Genomic DNA, 17,168 nt, shown 5'->3' with positions numbered 1-17,168 from the left:
TGGCCTAATCCTGCACCTATTTTCTATGTTTCTATGAAACGATGTATCTTTTAAAGGAAAATTGGAGGAGTATTCGGAGCAGAGCAAGCTGGAAGGCTAGCGGGAGAGTGGGCTTAGTCCTGTTGCTGTAGCAACAAGCCAGCTGCAACACGATGGGCCAAACGGTCTCCTTCCGTGCAGTAAACTTCTGTGAATCTATGGTTCTAAACTGATAGTAATCAAAGTGTACAGGGAAATGAGAGAGCACAGACAACTTGGAGTGTTGCTTCCGGAATTGCGTCTTGTCTTTGAAGACTGGTAATATATATCCAAGATAATCACAAAAGTGAGAATGTGTAGGTTACAAGGGTGGTGTCCTCCCTATCTCGCACTGGTTGTGTCCCTCTCTGTCCAATTGCCTTGAGTGATCATCATTCACTGACTAACTCACTGACTATTGAGTGAGGCGCTATGGTGCAGTGAAAAAAAAGAGGCAAGGTGTGCATAATTTCCTGTGAGGCAAAGGACTGACCTGAACTGATGGGAATCACACTCTTTACCCAATAGTCGACAGCTAACTGCTCAGTAGAACGACCTAAACACACAGGAATATTTATTTCTGGATTTGCTGTTCGATTTTACTGAGTTTTTGATTCTGTGCATCCCGCGCTATACACACTGACCGACATGTTATTTCCCAGATCGCCAGACACAATTTGGATCGCAATACTTGTTTACTGATTACCTCTTACTCATTTCCATCCACTATCTCTGGTTTGCCCATTGTTGCGGAGATCTCTCTCACATATATATATATATATACACATACTTCATAGACCTCTTAGAAAGAAAGAATTTGCATTTATGTAGCGAATTTCACAGCCTCTGGATGTCCCAAAGCGTTGACAGCCAATGAAGTACTTTTTCCAAGTTTAGTCACTGTTGAAATTTTGGAAACACTGCAGTCAATTTGCGAACAGCAAGCTCCCACAAACAGCAGTGTGATAACAAGCAAATTATCTGTTTTTCAGTGATGAGGGATAAATATTGAGGGATAAATATTGACCAGGACACCAGGAATAAGTCAGCTACTCTTCTCCGCAATGTGATCTTTTATGTCCACCTGAGAGGACAGACGGCCTCAGTTCAACATCTCATCCGAAAGACGGCACCTCCGACAGCACTCCCTCACTGGAACGTCAGTCAGCCTAGATATTTGTGCTCGAGTCTCTGGAGTGGGGCTTGAACCCGCAACCTTCTGACTCAGAGGGGGAGGGTGCTCCCCCACTGAGACAAGGATAGCACTGTAGCACTTGATATCTCCCCCATGGCTGAATGTATTGTATTCCGTGGTACACTAACTCATGTAGACCTTCCGCAGAGCTTCTCAGCCTGCACTGAGTTTGCTGATCTCAGTCCGGAAGGCAGCACAGGTTCTACAATTGGCTGCGTGACCTGTGGGTGAGGGAATGGGATACATACAAGTTGCAACACGGAACGAGGCCATTCGGCCGAACTGCTCCATGTTGGCGTTTACCCTACACGCGCGCAAGTGAAAGAACGAACTTGCATTTATATAGCACCTGTCACCACCTCCGGACGTCCCAAATCACTTTACAGCCAAAGAAGTACTTTTTGATGTGTGGCCACTGTTGTAATGTAGGAAACGCGGCAGCCAATTTGCACATGTGATAATGACCAGATAATATGTTTTTTTTTAATGACATTGGTTGAGGGATAAATATTGGCCAGGACACATTTATCCTCCGTATTCTCATATCCATTATTCCTCATCCGTCTATCTGCAGCTGCTGATTGTCATCCAGTGAAGGCAAGATTGGGTTCATATGTGATCCTCCACGGTTCAATTGCCTACCAACCCTCACACTCTAGGCCCATGCATGAAAACTGTCCACTTGAGTGAGGGGATGGAGGGTCTAATACCTGTAGAAATGACAGCAACTCCAGGAGAAAAGGGAAATTGCACAGAGCAAACTATTTAGAAAGTTCAGTGAGAGCAAGGACTATGATGTGTGTGACATCAGATCTTTTGCATGGAGCGTATGAAGAGATCCATCTGTATTGGAACATAGGAGCAGGAGTAGGCCATTCAGCCCCTTGAGCCTGCTCCACCATTCAATTAAATCAGGGCTGATCTGTATCTTAACTCCATCTACCCACCTTGGGCTCCATATTCCTTAATACCCTAACCCAACAAACATCCATGGGGGCGATTTTAACCCTATTCGCTCAGCATAAACCTGGCGGGCGGGCAGTTAAAATCATCCTGGCTCTTACCTGTCCGAAAGCCGCCATGATTGCAACATCTGCAATTTTAACTTGTTCTTCTGGACAGGCAGCAAAGACACACGCCTGGAGCCAACGGGGTCCTTCTTTAGACGTGCATGTTGCGACCCAGTGACATCATGGAGACCCGACTGTGATTTTAACTCGGGCCTGAGCAGGGAATCCACCTGCAGTTAAAATCGGGGCCCTATCAATCTTAGTTTTGACATTTTCAACGTGTGTTAGTCCCTGCAAAGTCTGTATATGCAGTTCCGGACAGCATTGTATGCTAATGGCAGGCTTTCCCCCCCCACCGCAGAATATTAACACACCACACATGACCTCGTCTTTCACTGGGCTTCCTGTAATTGATTGTCTCAATGGCACTGCGTATAGCAGGGTCCAGACAAACTATGGACTTTGGCAGGTGATGTCCTGGATTGATTTCGATCGCCGGAGGGGGAATCGGAGATGAATTTTCCAGAGTATTTTTTCCCTTATTGGCCCTGGGATTTTTCTCTGTTTCTTTGCCTCTCCCAGGATGTTACAGAGCTGCTGAGAGGAGGTGAGGGGGGGCGGGAGAGGGAGGGGCTGGAGGTAGTGTGAGGGGGGGGGAGCAAGGAGGGAAAAAGTGTCTGGCCATAATGCTCCGTCTATCATGGTGTGTGGGGCAGGATGATGGCCCAGTGGTCTTTCCTTGCCCGTCAATTTTGGATGTTCGAAAACCACCGGATTCTTTTCATGGTGAATTATTCTGACATCTCGGAAATTCCCGTCACCAAAAGACTCTTCGGCCTTGAGATTTTGCTTCTTATGACTTGCCGCCCAGTGACTCTGCATTTGTCCGTCTGCACGGTCCCTGTTCAGATGGTCGTTGAACACCTGTGCAAGTTTATTTCCAGTTCTGACGACTAGCCTGTCCCACGTATCGGGTCTTGTTTATTTTTGTATGTGTGTGCCTGGGCCGAATGATATCTCTGCCCCATTATCTGTCCGTCTGTGGACTTGAAAGGAAACCGGGTTTGGAAGAGATTGCAGCAGGCAAAAAAAACACGCACATTTATTGCCATTACGGGAGCGTTCATTTGGTGAATTTGTCACTCCCCGGATGAAAGTGGGGAACATGAAAGTTTCCTAACTTTGCATGAATTGGAAGCACCAACTAAAAGAAAGACCTGCATTTCTATTGCACATCTCACCACTTCAGGACGTCCCAAAGTTGACTGACATACTTTTTGAAGTGTAATGTAGGAAAGACGGCAGCCAATTTGTGCACAGCAAGCTCCCACAAACAGACGTATGATAATGACCAGATAATCTGTTTTAGTGACGATGGTTGAGAGACAAATATTGGCCAGGACACCGGGGATAACTCCTTTGCTTTTCTTCAAAATAGTGCCATGGGATCTTTTATGTCCACCTGACAGAGCAGATGGTTTAACATCGCATCTGAAAGACGGCGCCTCCGACAGTGCAGCACTCCCTCAGTATAGCACTGGAGAGCCAGCCTAGATTTTGTGCTGCGTAATCTTTTACGTCCACCTGACAGGGTAGACTCCCAGGTTAACAAAAGAATATATTTGACATCATCTAATCTGGGTGCCTGTTGTACATTACATGGTTTGTGTGGATCCTGGTATCTAAAAATCCTTTAAATAGCTGCTACACATGCTCCCTCAGCATTGCGCTGGGAGCGTCAGCCTGGATTATGTGCTCAAATATCTGGAGTGGGACTTGAACCCACGACTTTCTGATTCAGAGATGAGGCCACGGCTAACTACTACCAAGGCAATCAGTAACTAGTGCGATGCCGCAGGGACTGAGTGTAACGTAGCCAAGTTTGCTGACGATATAAAGATGGGAGGAAAAGCAATGTGTGAGGAAGACACAAAAAATCTGCAAAAGGACACAGACAGGCTAAGTGAGTGGGCAAAAAGTTGGCAAATGGAGTATAATGTTGGAAAGTGTGAGGTTATGTACTTTGGCAGAAAAAAGTCAAAGAGCAAGTTATTATTTAAATGTTGAAAAATTGCAAAGTGCTGCAGTACAGCGGGACCTGGGGGTACTTGTGCATGAAACACAAAAGGTTAGTATGCAGGTACAGCAAATGATCAGGAAGGCCAATGGAATCTTGGCCTTTATTGCAAAGAGGATGGAGTATAAATGCAGGGAACTTGCTACACTAATACAGGGTATTGGTGAGGCCACAACAGGAATACTGCGTGCAGTTTTGGTTTCCATATTTACGAAAGGATATACTTGCTTTGGAGGCAGTTCAGAGAAGGTTCACTAGGTTGATTCTGGAGATAAGGGGGTTGACTTATGAGGAAAGGTTGAGTAGGTTGGGCCTCTACTCATTGGAATTCAGAAGAATGAGAGGTGATCTTATTGAAATGTATAGGATTATGAGGGGGCTTGACAAGGTGGATGCAGAGAGGATGTTTCCACTGATAGGGGAGACTAGAGCTAGAGGGCATGATCTTAGAATAAGGGGCCACCCATTTAAAACTGAGATGAGGAGAAATTTCTTCTCAGAGGGTTGTAAATCTGTGGAATTCACTGCCTCAGAGAGCTGTGGAAGCTGGCTCATTGAATAAATTTAAGACGGAGATAGACAGTTTCTTAACCGATAAGGGAATAAGGGGTTATGGGGAGCGGGCAGGGAAGTGGACCTAAGTCCATGATCAGATCAGCCATGTTCGTATTAAATGGTGGAGCAGGCTCGAGGGGCCATATGGCCTACTCCTGCTCCTATTTCTTATGTTCTTATGTTCTAAGGCCAGGCTCCACCTGGTTAAGCTGCAGGAATATTATATATTAATTCATTTCCCCCAGTGCTAGACTCAACATGGCACTGAATTCTGCCCTAATCGCTGTACCTGAAGTAGTGGTGTTTTGGAACAGTCTTCTGATATAATCAGCAGCAAGAGAGTATACTGGAACCATAGAAGTTTACAACACAGAAGGAGGCCATTCGGCCCATCGTGTCTGTACTAGTTGTTTACTAGAGCAATCCACAACTAATACACAGCACTACTCTCGCCCCATAGTCTTATATCTTGCTGGTAAATGTACACTCTCGGGTTATAATCGTTCTACAATGCAATGCCCAAAACTGCACGTAGTATTGTAACTGTGGTCTAACTATTGCCTTACACACATTTATCATCACCCCTGTTTATAAAACCTCAAAATGCTATTGTATAAAACACTAATTAAACCCCAACCTCCAATGCTGTTGTGTGTTCAGTTCTGGTCACTTAATCGTGTCAGGATTTCAAAGACCTTGAGATGGTACATGGGGAATAAATTGTGCACTGAACGTTTAAGTTATAAGGAGAGATTAAGGAAATTGGGCTTGGTTAATGTGGCAAAGGTGACCAAACTGATGTTTTCAAGAGCATGGAAGGGATTGTCAAAGCTGATCGAGTTATAGACTCGGAGAATGTTACAGCACTGAAACAGGCCATTCGGCCCGACAGGTCTCCACATGAAGCACCTGGTCTAATTACTCTTGCTCGCTCCTCATGCCCTTTAATATTCCTCCTTTTCAAGCAAGTATTTAATTGAAAGAATTTATCGACCGTCACAATTACAGTTTGTGGTGGAGAATTCCACATTCTAACCGCCCTCTGTGCGAGGACGCCCTTTCTAACCTCCTCCCCTTTGGCTCTTTTTCTGGATACATGGGGCCTGAATTTGCGGCCCCTATGGACGTGTAAGGGGTGCACACGCACCTGTAGGGGCCCCACAACTTCCGGGTTTAGCTATGCTGATTCTGTATATCGGAACTCACCAGTAAGTATGAATGGGGAATAGCCCACCTCTGATAGGTTGGGCCTGCCCATGTGATCCCAGGTGTGCGTACGAAGCCCATACGCTCCTGGAATACATGGACCTCTACGCAGGCCTTCGCGTGGAGGCCCAGCTCCTGAAGTCTCCGAGCCTCCTGGGTCACCAGGTACTTTCGTAGAGATTTCTGAGGTGGAAGGCATCGAACCGCAATTTCTGTGCCAATTAATTATAGCCTCTCGGTGACTTCTCACCAGCCAGTGAAAATGATCCATCACTATTGGCCTCATAATAACCCATCATACCTGGATCGCCTCTATCAAGTCGCCCCCTTAATCTTCTCAGCTCCCATGAAAAAGCCCTGACCTCTCATGCCTGTAGTCATAACTAACTCCTGGTCCCTGCCAACGCCAGAGTGTGTCCGTGATGCATCTTTTCCAGGGTTTTTTTTACAAGCTTCTTATGAATACATAGCAACATGAAGCAGGTGTAGGCCATTCAGCCCCTCGAGTCTGTTCCGCCAGGAATTGCTCCACCCCAACTCTTGCAAACATTACCTCCTTGCTTCAGTACGCAGTACCTCCAGATACAAAACCAAAATGTTCTATTTAAAAACAGAAATCGCTGGAAACACTCGAGGGTCAGGCAGTATCTGTGGAGAGAGAAACAGAGTTAACATTTTGGGTCGATGACCCTTCGTCAGAACCTTCAGGTCATCGATCATGGACTCAGCTCCACTTCCCCGCCCGCTCCCCATAACCCCTTATCCCTTTATTGTTTAAGAAACTGTCTATTTCTGTCTTAAATGTATTCAATGCCCCAGCTTCCACAGCTCTCTGAGGCAGCGAATTCCACAGATTTACAACCTTCAGAGAAGAAATTTCTCCTCATCTCAGTTCTAAATGGGTGGCCCCTTATTCTAAGATCATGTCCTCTAGTTCTAGTCTCCCCCATCAGTGGAAACATCCTCTCTGCATCCACCTGTCAAACTCCCTCATAATCTTATACATTTCGATAAGATCACCTCTCATTCTTCTGAATTCCAATGAGTAGAGGCCCAACCTACTCAACCTTTCCTCATAAGTCAAGCCCCTCATCCCCGGAATCAACTTAGTGAACCTTCTCTGAACTGCCTCCAAAGCAAGTATATCCTTTCGTAAATATGGGACAAATGGTTTCTAGCGCTAATGAACCGTTCCAAAGTGGGTTTTTCAGCGGTGTGGCTGTCTTAATTTGAGCGTTATCACCACTGAGAAATTCAGCATGCAGGTAAGGGTTTCTAATGAGCCAGCTGCTCCCGGGTCTTTCTAAAGGCCGGGGTTTGCAGCAAGGCCCTGAGGGGGGGAAGGAGTTTGGAAGGTATGGCTGGTGTAAGAGGTGCAAGGAGAACCAACAGGTTCACTGATACGGAGCTGGAGACACTGATGGACGGTGTGGAGCACAGAAGAATAATACTGTTTCCTGACATGAGGAGGAGACCTGGCAGACAGGCAGTACATAATGCATGGAGGGAGATTGCAGGGGAGGTGTCAGGCACCTCCATATATGTGAGGGTGCTGGCCAGTCTGTGCCCGTCCCTTCCAGGGTGGCAATGGGTAGACGCCTCCTAGCTCTGGGGCGACGGGAATCCTCCTTCTCCTCAGGTGGCCAGGTTGTGCAGCATGTAGCGACCGCGACGATCCTGGAGACACGTTGAGGAAAGTACTGCAAGATGCCACTAGGGCGGTCCAGGCACCGGAACTTCTGCTTAAGGATGCCTATTCACTGCTCGATGATGAACCTGATGGCACAATGAGCATCACTGTAGGCATGCTCTGGGCTGTCCTGGGGTTCCGCAGTGGAGTGAGCAGCCTGAAAAAGTACAGGGGTATGTGCAAACCTCTGAGCAGCACTCAGCAGGTTTAATGGAGCCAAAACAATTAATAAAACTATATCAAAAGATTAATACTGCAGATGTGTGCTGGGAAATTAAATAAAAACGCGCAAGTAATAAAACTATTTACCGACCAAAGGGCCCTGGTGGTGTCGCTTTCGAGCACCGCATTGAACACTTTGCGAGGGCACTGCCAGGAAAAGTTCTCCCTCGGTGAATTTGGCTGTGGTTGTCGCTTTCCAGCGGCCTGCACGCTGCAGAGCTCACCGCTGGAAACCTTCCTTTGCAGCGGCTTCACCGCGCCGTTTAAATCAGAAGTGAACACCGCTCAAACTCTCCCCGAGCTGAATATGGCTCGGGGAGGGAAAAGTACCCGACTGCGGCGGCCCATCGATTGTTTTCCGCAGGCCCGCTCGAACTCTGCAGGGTAGCTGTCCCTTTGGAGACGGTGAATTTCGGGCCCCTTGTCTTTATCTGCTTGAGCTGAAAAAAAAAAAGAGAGAGAGAACAACTTGCATTTATACAGTGCCTTAAACATCCTCAGGACCATCCCGACACGCTTTACAGCCAATGGAGAACTTTTGAAGTATAGTCACTGTTGTAATGTCGGAGACATGTCAGCCAATTTGTGCGCAGCAAGCTCCCACACACAGCAATGAGAGCATGAGCAGAATCTGCCTTTTTTCTGATGTTAGTTGAGGGAACAATATTGGCCAGGACACCGGGGAGAACTCCCCTGCTCTTCTTTAAAATAATGAATCTTTTACTCCCACCTGAGAAGGCAGACGGGGGGCCTCGGGTTAACGCCTCATTCGAAAGACGGCACCTCCGACAGTGCAGCCTCAGTAACTGCCATATGTAATGATCCGTTCACTGTAGGGAAGGAGTCCAGATATTGGGAGAGGGGGGGGGGTGGGGGGCAAATGGAAGGTAAGGAGCAGGAAACAAAGTCAGGCAGAGCTTACCCATACAAAGGGCCATGGAGAGAGTTAGCAAGGGAGCGACATGGTGGGGGATGGGACAAGGGTAGTGTTCATCAGGTTTGGAGAGAGAACGGATTGAGGGACATGGTGAGGAGGTGGAACTGATAAGAAAAAGAATGGGTTTGTTTACCTATTTCTTTTCCTTAAAATCCTGACTTGCTTGTGTTCTAATGTAAGATGCTATTCGCCTCCATCTAATGCACTGGTTAAATATTGAGAGTTAAGTGTGTATAGAACAATTGTAAGACAAACACGATGCTGTATTTCTGACCCTCGGGAAACGCACAAACACAATTATTATAATTTTTTTCTTTCCCCCCCCCCCCCCCCCCCCACTCATTGTTTCCATTTATCGTGATTTTCTTTTTCCATTTTTTTTTTGGTGGCTGATTCTATCTTCTGTAAATAAACTGAATAAAAACTTTGTCATATTTGACAGCTGTGTGCAGAAATGCTACTGTAAGCCTCAGAGAGTTAACCAGCATGTTTGCAAGATGTCAGAGCTATCCACCATTACCCTGTAAGTGAAAGTAAAAGCTTCCTCCCCTCCCCCCTGAACTGATGTCTGTTGTGAAAGCATGCGTGGAATATTTGCTCCGTTTTACCTCTGTGTTACTGGAAGAAATTAATACTCAACCTTCTGTCCAGTAGGGCTTAGAGAGAAACTAAAGGTGCAAGCAACGATCGGTGGCCAATGTTGGCCTTTCAAAGCGATCTGGAACTTGGTTAGAATTGCGGGGCATTGCCTGTACGTTCACTTATTGTGGGACACCATCCATTCTGAGGGAGACAACAGTCGGTGGCCAATATTGGCCTTTCAAAACGATCTTGGCCTTGGTTGCAATTGTGTGACATTATCTAAAACGTCACTTACCGTGGGACACCATTCATTCTGACTACCCTGTTTAGATAAGAGAACAACCTCACATCACTATTGATTCCACTATTGTACTGTACAAAAAAATATTTTAATTATGGCGCCTGAACGCCATATGATTCATGACATGTCCGGCTGTTTAGGTTTACTGTGGCGTTTGGGATTAATGGTGTTTGGATGACATTTTTGCGTCATAATCTGATTGAGTGGTTGACCATTGGAATTCATAATGCTGACATACAGGAAGTGGCATGCAAACATGCTACATTGCTGTGAAGAGAAGGAACTTGCATGTAGGTCGCGTCTTTCACGGCCTCCGGACATCCCAAACCGCTTCACAGCCAATGAAGTACTTTTTGAAGTGCAGTCACTGTTGTAAAGTAGGAAACGCAGCAGCCAATTTGTGCACAGCAAGCTCCCACAAACAGCAACGAGATAAGCGACCAGATAAAAGAAAGAAAGACTTGCATTTATATAGTGTCTTTCACGACCACCGGATGTCTCAAAACGCTTTACAGCCAATTAAGTACTTTTTAAAAATATGTTTCAAGTATTTGTACCCACTATTACCTGTTGTACTGTGGAAAACATGGCAGCCAATTTGTGCAAGGCAAGCTCCCACACACAGAGCAATGTGATAATGACTAGATGATCTGTTTTTTTGTTATGTTGATTTGAGGGATAAATATTGGCTAGGACATCGGGGATAACTCCCCTGATCTTCTTTAAAATAGTGCCATGGGACCTTTCACATCCACCTGAGAGTGCAGACGGGGCCTTGTTTTAATGTCTGATCCGAATGACGGATAGATAAGATGTTTTAGTGGTGGTGGTTCAGGGATAAATAACGGGGGGGGGGGGGGGGGGAAGAGTTTCCTCACTCTTCTTCGAAATACTGCCGTGGGATCTTTTACATCCACCTGAGAGGACAGACGGGGCCTTGGTTTAATGTTGCATCCAAAAGACGGCACCTCTGACAGTGCAGCACTCCCTCAGCACTGCACTGGGAGTGTTGGCCTAAATTATGTGTGCAGGCCTCTGGAGTGGGGCTTGGGCTCACAATCTTCTGAGTCGGAGGCGAGAAAGTGCTACCCACTGAGCCAGGTGTCGCTATCAGTAATGAGAAACCTTGCTTTGATGTGAAGGTTTGGTTTGATTGACTCATTGAAACAGTCCAATCCCATTGAATGCAATGCTAGAATTGGATTTGAATTCTTTGACTCACATTGATGAAGAATGACCAACAAACGCAACTCATTTAGACATTTAACTGCAACTTGAAGTGGTAGAAATTTGTTGGCACCCAGTATCAGGAGGATCTGAGGCCAAACTAAAGGGGGCCTCGAGCCTCATTGCCATTAATTAGGTGACCTGCCGATGCCTGTCTCGAGGGGCAGCTTGCTCGTTGGCACAAAACGAATACTCGGCTACTTGCCTCGCCGACAGCCCGAAGGTAAGTCCCGGGAGGGCGAGGGGGGAGGGAATGGAGCGACGACAGGGGTGGGGAGGGAGGTCAATCGGGATACTATGAAGTTGGGGGAGGCGACTGTTCTGTAAGCCGCAGCGGTTGCTGACGAGTCCTGAGCGGAGGAGGCCCGAAACCTGCTCGGCTCATCAGAGAACCAATTTCCTGCAGGGGTCTTCGTAAAGGTACGTTGTTCCTGCTGTTTAACAGGCGTTCGACCCTCATTGACATAGCCACGTGGCCTAATGCTTGTTTTAGGCGGATACCCAGGAGGCCTAAAGAATGGACCTGATGAATTTAGCAGTGGCTCAAAAGCATGGGCCGTCCTACTGCTAAATGTGCCCTAATCCTAAACCTAATTCACATCCATTTTTACGTCCATTACAAACCCTTGAATTAAAGTTTCGAGTATTCTTACCCACTATTACGACAACCAATACCAAATAATGTTTGTTCCTTGACACATTCCAAGCTCGGAGTGTGAGCTCTACAGAAACTCTCCAATTGTGAGTGAAGTCATGCTTGTTTAAGACTCCAACAATGCTCCGAGATTATGGATGCCTTGTCGGAAGATATCTGCATGGCACAGTGGAAGCTCCTTGTTCCCACGGTAACAAGTAGGTACATAGAAAGAGGAATAGGCCTTTCCGCCCCTTGAGCAATTAGATCTTGGCTGCTCCGAATCTTGGTTCCATTTATCTGTGAGAAGTAATATGACTCAGACTTGGTCTCATAAAGTAACGCTGAGGGCTGAACTTTAGACTTTTATGTTTTCGGGGCGATAATGTTGGCGGGGCGGGAAAGTTAGCAGCTGGGAAACATTGCCCATGCCACAACACAAACCGCGAAAAAGATTAAAAGAAAACACAATTGCACTTACCATCGGAGTCCATTACTCACCTCTTCACCGACGGGGTGCTTACACCGCCCTGATTGCCCAGGCGGTCATCGCAGGATGCACTTCTGGGCGGACAGGTCAGGCAGGAGCTCAAACTTGCGTCGGTGTCGTAACATGGAGCGCTGCACACCGGACACAGCTCATCCGGGCGATGATGCTCCGTGCTGACTCCAAACCGGACCTGAGGATGTCTTCAACTCTTCCCTTCCTCCCTTTGGGCGTGCTCACTGGGTCCTTCTCTTTGGGCGTGCTCACTGGGTCCTTCTCTTTGGGCATGCTCACTTTGTCCTTCTCTTTGGGCGTGCTCACTTTGTCCTTTGGGCGTGCTTACTGGGTCCTTTTCTTTGGGCGTGCTCACTGGCTCCTTTTCTTTGGGCATGCTCACTGGCTCCTTCTCTTTGGGCGTGCTCACTGGGTCCTTCTCTTTGGGCATGCTCACTGGCTCCTTCTCTTTGGGCGTGCTCACTGGGTCCTTCTCTTTGGGCGTGCTCACTGGCTCCTTCTCTTTGGGCGTGCTCACTGGGTCCTTCTCTTTGGGCGTGCTCACTGGCTCCTTCTCTTTGGGCGTGCTCACTGGCTCCTTCTCTTTGGGCGTGCTCAATGGGTCCTTCTCTTTGGGCGTGCTCACTGGCTCCTTCTCTTTGGGCGTGCTCACTGGCTCCTTTTCTTTGGGCGTGCTCACTTTGTTCTTTGGGCGTGCTCACTGGGTCCTTTTCTTTGGGGGTGCTCACTGGGTCCTTTTCTTTGGGCATGCTCACTGGGTCCTTCTCTTTGGGGGTGCTCACTGGGTCCTCTCTTTGGGCATGCTCACTGGGTCCTTCTCTTTGGGCGTGCTCACTGGCTCCTTCTCTTTGGGCGTGCTCACTGGGTCCTTCTCTTTGGGCGTGCTCACTGGGTCCTTCTCTTTGGGCGTGCTCACTGGGTCCTTCTCTTTGGGCGTGCTCACTGGCTCCTTCTCTTTGGGCGTGCTCACTGGCTCCTTCTCTTTGGGCATGCTCACTGGCTCCTTCTCTTTGGGCGTGCTCACTTTGTCCTTTGGGCGTGCTCACTGGGTCCTTTTCTTTGGGGGTGCTCACTGGGTCCTTTTCTTTGGGCATGCTCACTGGGTCCTTCTCTTTGGACATGCTCACTGGGTCCTTCTCTTTGGGGGTGCTCACTGAGTCCTTTTCTTTGGGCATGCTCACTGGCTGCTTCTCTTTGGGTGTGCTCACTGGGTCCTTCTCTTTGGGCATGTTCACTGGGTCCTTCTCTTTGGGCATGCTCACTGGGTCCTTCTCTTTGGGCATGTTCACTGGGTCCTTCTCTTTGGGCATGCTCACTGGCTCCTTCTCTACGACTCTACATCCCAAGTCAAACTGTCGCCTTTTATCCATCAAAGTTATGATCATTTGACTAACAAAGTCCAATCGTGTCTGACCATGGCAGGTTTGCTTATTGACACTTCTGATATCTTGTCTGGTATATGCCTTTGTTACCTCCAGTCATGACTATTACAACGCACTCCTGGTCGCCTCCCACATTCTACCCAATGTAAACTAGAGTTGATGCAAAACTCGGCAGTTCATGTCCTAACTCCGAGTCACCCATCACCCCTGTACTCGTTGACCTACATTGGCTTCCGGTTAAGCAACGCCTCGATTTCAAAATTCTCATCCTTATTTTCAGATCCCTCCATGGCCTCGCCCCTCCCTATCTCTTTAATCCCCTTCAGCCCCACAAACCCCCGAGATGTCTGCACTTCTCTAATTCTACCCTCCTGAGCATCCCTGATTATAATCGCTCAACCATTGGTGGCCGTGTCTTCTGTTGCCTCGGCCCCAAGCTCTGGAACTCCCTACCTAAACCTCCCTCTACCTCTACACCTCTCTTTCCTCCTTGTAGACGCCCCTTAAAACCTACCTCTTTGACCAAACTTTTGGTCACCTGCGCTAATTTCTCCTTATGCGGCTCGGTGTCAAATTTCTTACCTCATAATACTCCTGTGAAGCGACTTGGGACGTTTCACTATGTTAAAGGCGCTATTTAAATACAAGTTGTTGTTGTTGCTGTTGTCTTCATCTCCGATGTCTACTTCTGTTCCTTTCGACCCACGTGACATAGACTTTGCAATGGCTATAATCAATAACATGAGGCAAAAACTACTCGCTGAGCGACTGACTTAGCGTTTGCAAAAACCTTATAGTTTCTGCATGAACCCTTTACATTCTTACATAATCGCCTTTGCTCCCTATCCCTTGATACCCTTACCTAACAGAAATCTGTCGCCCTCAGTCTTGAAAACGGCAATTTACCTTCCAGTGTCCACAGTCTTTTGGCTGGGGGGGTAGAGAATTCCAAATTTTCACTAACTTTTATGAGAAAAATTGTTTGCTGATTTCACTTCTAATTGGTCTGGCTCTACATTTAAGATTATGCCCCTCTTGTTCTTGAAGGAAATAGTTTCTCCTTATCTGCTCTTTTGAAACTCTTTTATCATTTTAAGCACCTTGACTAGATTGCCCCATAACCTTCTAAATTCAAGGGAATACAAGTTATGTTTATGCAGCCTGTCCTTATAATTTAACCCATAAAGCCCTGGTTTCATTCTGGTTAATCTTTCCTGCACACCTCGTCAAGGCCAGTGTATCTCCACAGGTGCTGCCTGACCTGCTGAGTATCTCCAGCATTTTTTCTTTTAATATCCTTGCTGACGTTCAGTGCCCAAAACTGAATGCAGTGCTCCAGATGGGGCCTAACCAGGATATAGTCAATGTATTCACTGAGGCATGTGGAAGCATGGGCCTTACGCTTAACATCTGTTAGGCAAAGGTCCTCCACCAGCCTGTCCCCGCCACACAGCACTGCCCTCCAATCATCAAGATTCACGGAGCGGCCCTCGACAACGTGGACCACTTCCCATATCTCGGGAGCCTCTTATCAACAAAGGCAGACATTGATGCGGAGATTCAACATCGCCTTCAGTGCACCAGTGCAGCCTTCGGCCGTCTGAGGAAAGGAGTGTTTGAAGACCAGAACCTCAAATCTACCACCAAACTCATGGTCTACAGGGCTGCAGTAATACCCGCCCTCCTGTATGGATCTGAGGCACCTCAAGTCGCTGGAGATATATCAGCAACGGTGTCTCCGCAAGATCCTGCAAATCCCCTGGGAGGACAGGCGCACCAACATCAGTGTCCTCGACCAGGCCAACATCCCCAGTATTGAAGCACTGACCACACTCGATCAGCTTCGCTGGGCAGGTCACATAGTTCGCATGCCAGATACGAGACTCCCTAAGCAAATGCTTTATGCGGAGCTCCTTCATGGTAAACGAGCCAAAGGTGGGCAGCGGAAATGTTACAAGGACACCCTCAAAGCGCGACATCACCACTGGCACCTGGGAGACCCTGGCTGAAGACCGCCTGAGGTGGAGAAAGTCCATCCGGGAGGGCATTGAGCTCTTCGAGTCTCAACACAAAGAGCTTGAAGAGGTCAAGCGCAGGCAGCGGAAGGAGCGCGCGGCAAACCAGCCCCACCGACCCCCTCCCTCGACAAATGTCTTGTCTCACCTGTAACAGGGTCTGTGGCTCTCGTATCGGACTGTTCAGCCGCCAGAGAATTCACTTTGGGAGTGGAAGCAAGTCCTCCTCGATTCCGAGGGACTGCCTATGATGATAAATCAGAGCTCTGTACAACTGCAGCAAATGCCCCCTCCCCCACTTTGAACGTCAACTCTCTTGAGATAAAGCCCAACAATGCATTAGCCTTTATGAGTGTGTTTTGTACCTGTACGCTCGCTGTTAGTGATTTGTGCTCATTGACGCTGTCATGTATGTAACCACAATGTAACATCACTGTATTACTGTACACACTCAACTTAGATGCACATCTTGACCACAAGGGGTGAACTTGCGGGAGACACTCCTTACCTGATCACACAGGTATAAAAAGGGAGGTCCCATGCAGGGTCACCGTCTTTGGAGTCCTGTGAATAAAGAGTTAAGGTCACAGAGTGACCTTGTCCCCAGAATGTGCCTCGTGTAGAGTAAGGACTTTAGATTGGCGACGAGAAACGGAAATTCACGACTCACGAGAATGGCCACCGGTAGCACAGAGGAATGGTACTGTGTTGGGGAAGACTGGGACGATTTTGTGGAGAGGCTTCAGCAAAGCTTCGTTACGAAAGAATGGCTGGGGGATGCAGCGGCCGACAAGCGAAGGGCTCAGCTTTTGACCAGCTGCGGACCAAAGACTTACGCACTCATGAAGGACTTACTCGCACCCGAAAAGCCGGCGGACAAAACCTTTGAAGAACTTAGCAAATTGATCGGGGAGCACCTCAAACCGGCGAGTAGCATACATATGGCCCGACACAGATTCTACACCCACCGACGTCGTGAAGGACAGAGCATACCGGACTTCGTAGCAGACCTCCGGCGTTTGGCTAGCCTCTGTAAGTTCACAGACGCCTGCAGGGGGGAGATGCTAAGGGACTTCTTTATCGAGGGCACCGGTCATGCGGGAATTTTCCGCAAATTAATTGAGACCAAGGATTTGACCTTGGAAGCGGCGGCGTTGTTTGCTCAAACTTTCATGGCGGGGAAGGAAGAGACGAAAATAATATACGCGCGCAATTCTACCTCTAACGCGGCGATGGATCAGGGAATCAACATCATCGATGCGACTCAGAGCCCCGCAGGCAGGCAGGGGCAGTAATGACACTCCTCAGGCAGCAATAGACCCCAGAGTAGGACTTCAACAGAGACAATGGCAGACTGAACGGTCATTCACACCATCACAGCGGACAATGCGGCCTGGGATGGGGCCATTGACACCCACTAATAGGGTACTCAAGAGCAGTCAAAGGGACAGTCAGCGCGGAATGCCTGGCCATAGTCCCTTTGTTCCCAACAATGGAAACTTTAACTCATGCTGGAGGTGTGGGGTAAAACACTCAGCTGGATCTTGCAGATTTCAACAGTTTGTCTGCAGGAACTGCAATCTCAGTGGCCACTTAGTTCGAATGTGCAGGAAGT

General features: G+C 47.8%; 1 protein-coding gene across 1 annotated transcript in view; it reads left to right on the top strand.

Annotated features, from left to right (window-relative positions):
* The window catches only part of LOC139264024 (pituitary adenylate cyclase-activating polypeptide type I receptor-like), a 296,234-nt gene that overhangs the window by 257,445 nt on the left and 21,621 nt on the right, over nucleotides 1-17,168 (top strand). Inside the window, exon 11 of the mRNA XM_070880127.1 lies at nucleotides 9,353-9,433. Within this exon, the coding sequence (XP_070736228.1) occupies nucleotides 9,353-9,433 (81 nt within the window). The remainder of the gene's footprint in view (nucleotides 1-9,352; nucleotides 9,434-17,168) is intronic.

This window comes from Pristiophorus japonicus, chromosome 5, assembly GCF_044704955.1.
Source record: "Pristiophorus japonicus isolate sPriJap1 chromosome 5, sPriJap1.hap1, whole genome shotgun sequence".
In the NCBI taxonomy this organism is placed as follows: Eukaryota; Metazoa; Chordata; class Chondrichthyes; family Pristiophoridae; genus Pristiophorus; species Pristiophorus japonicus.
Note: the sequence above shows the minus strand (reverse complement) of the source record. Positions and strands in the feature narration are given on the sequence as shown.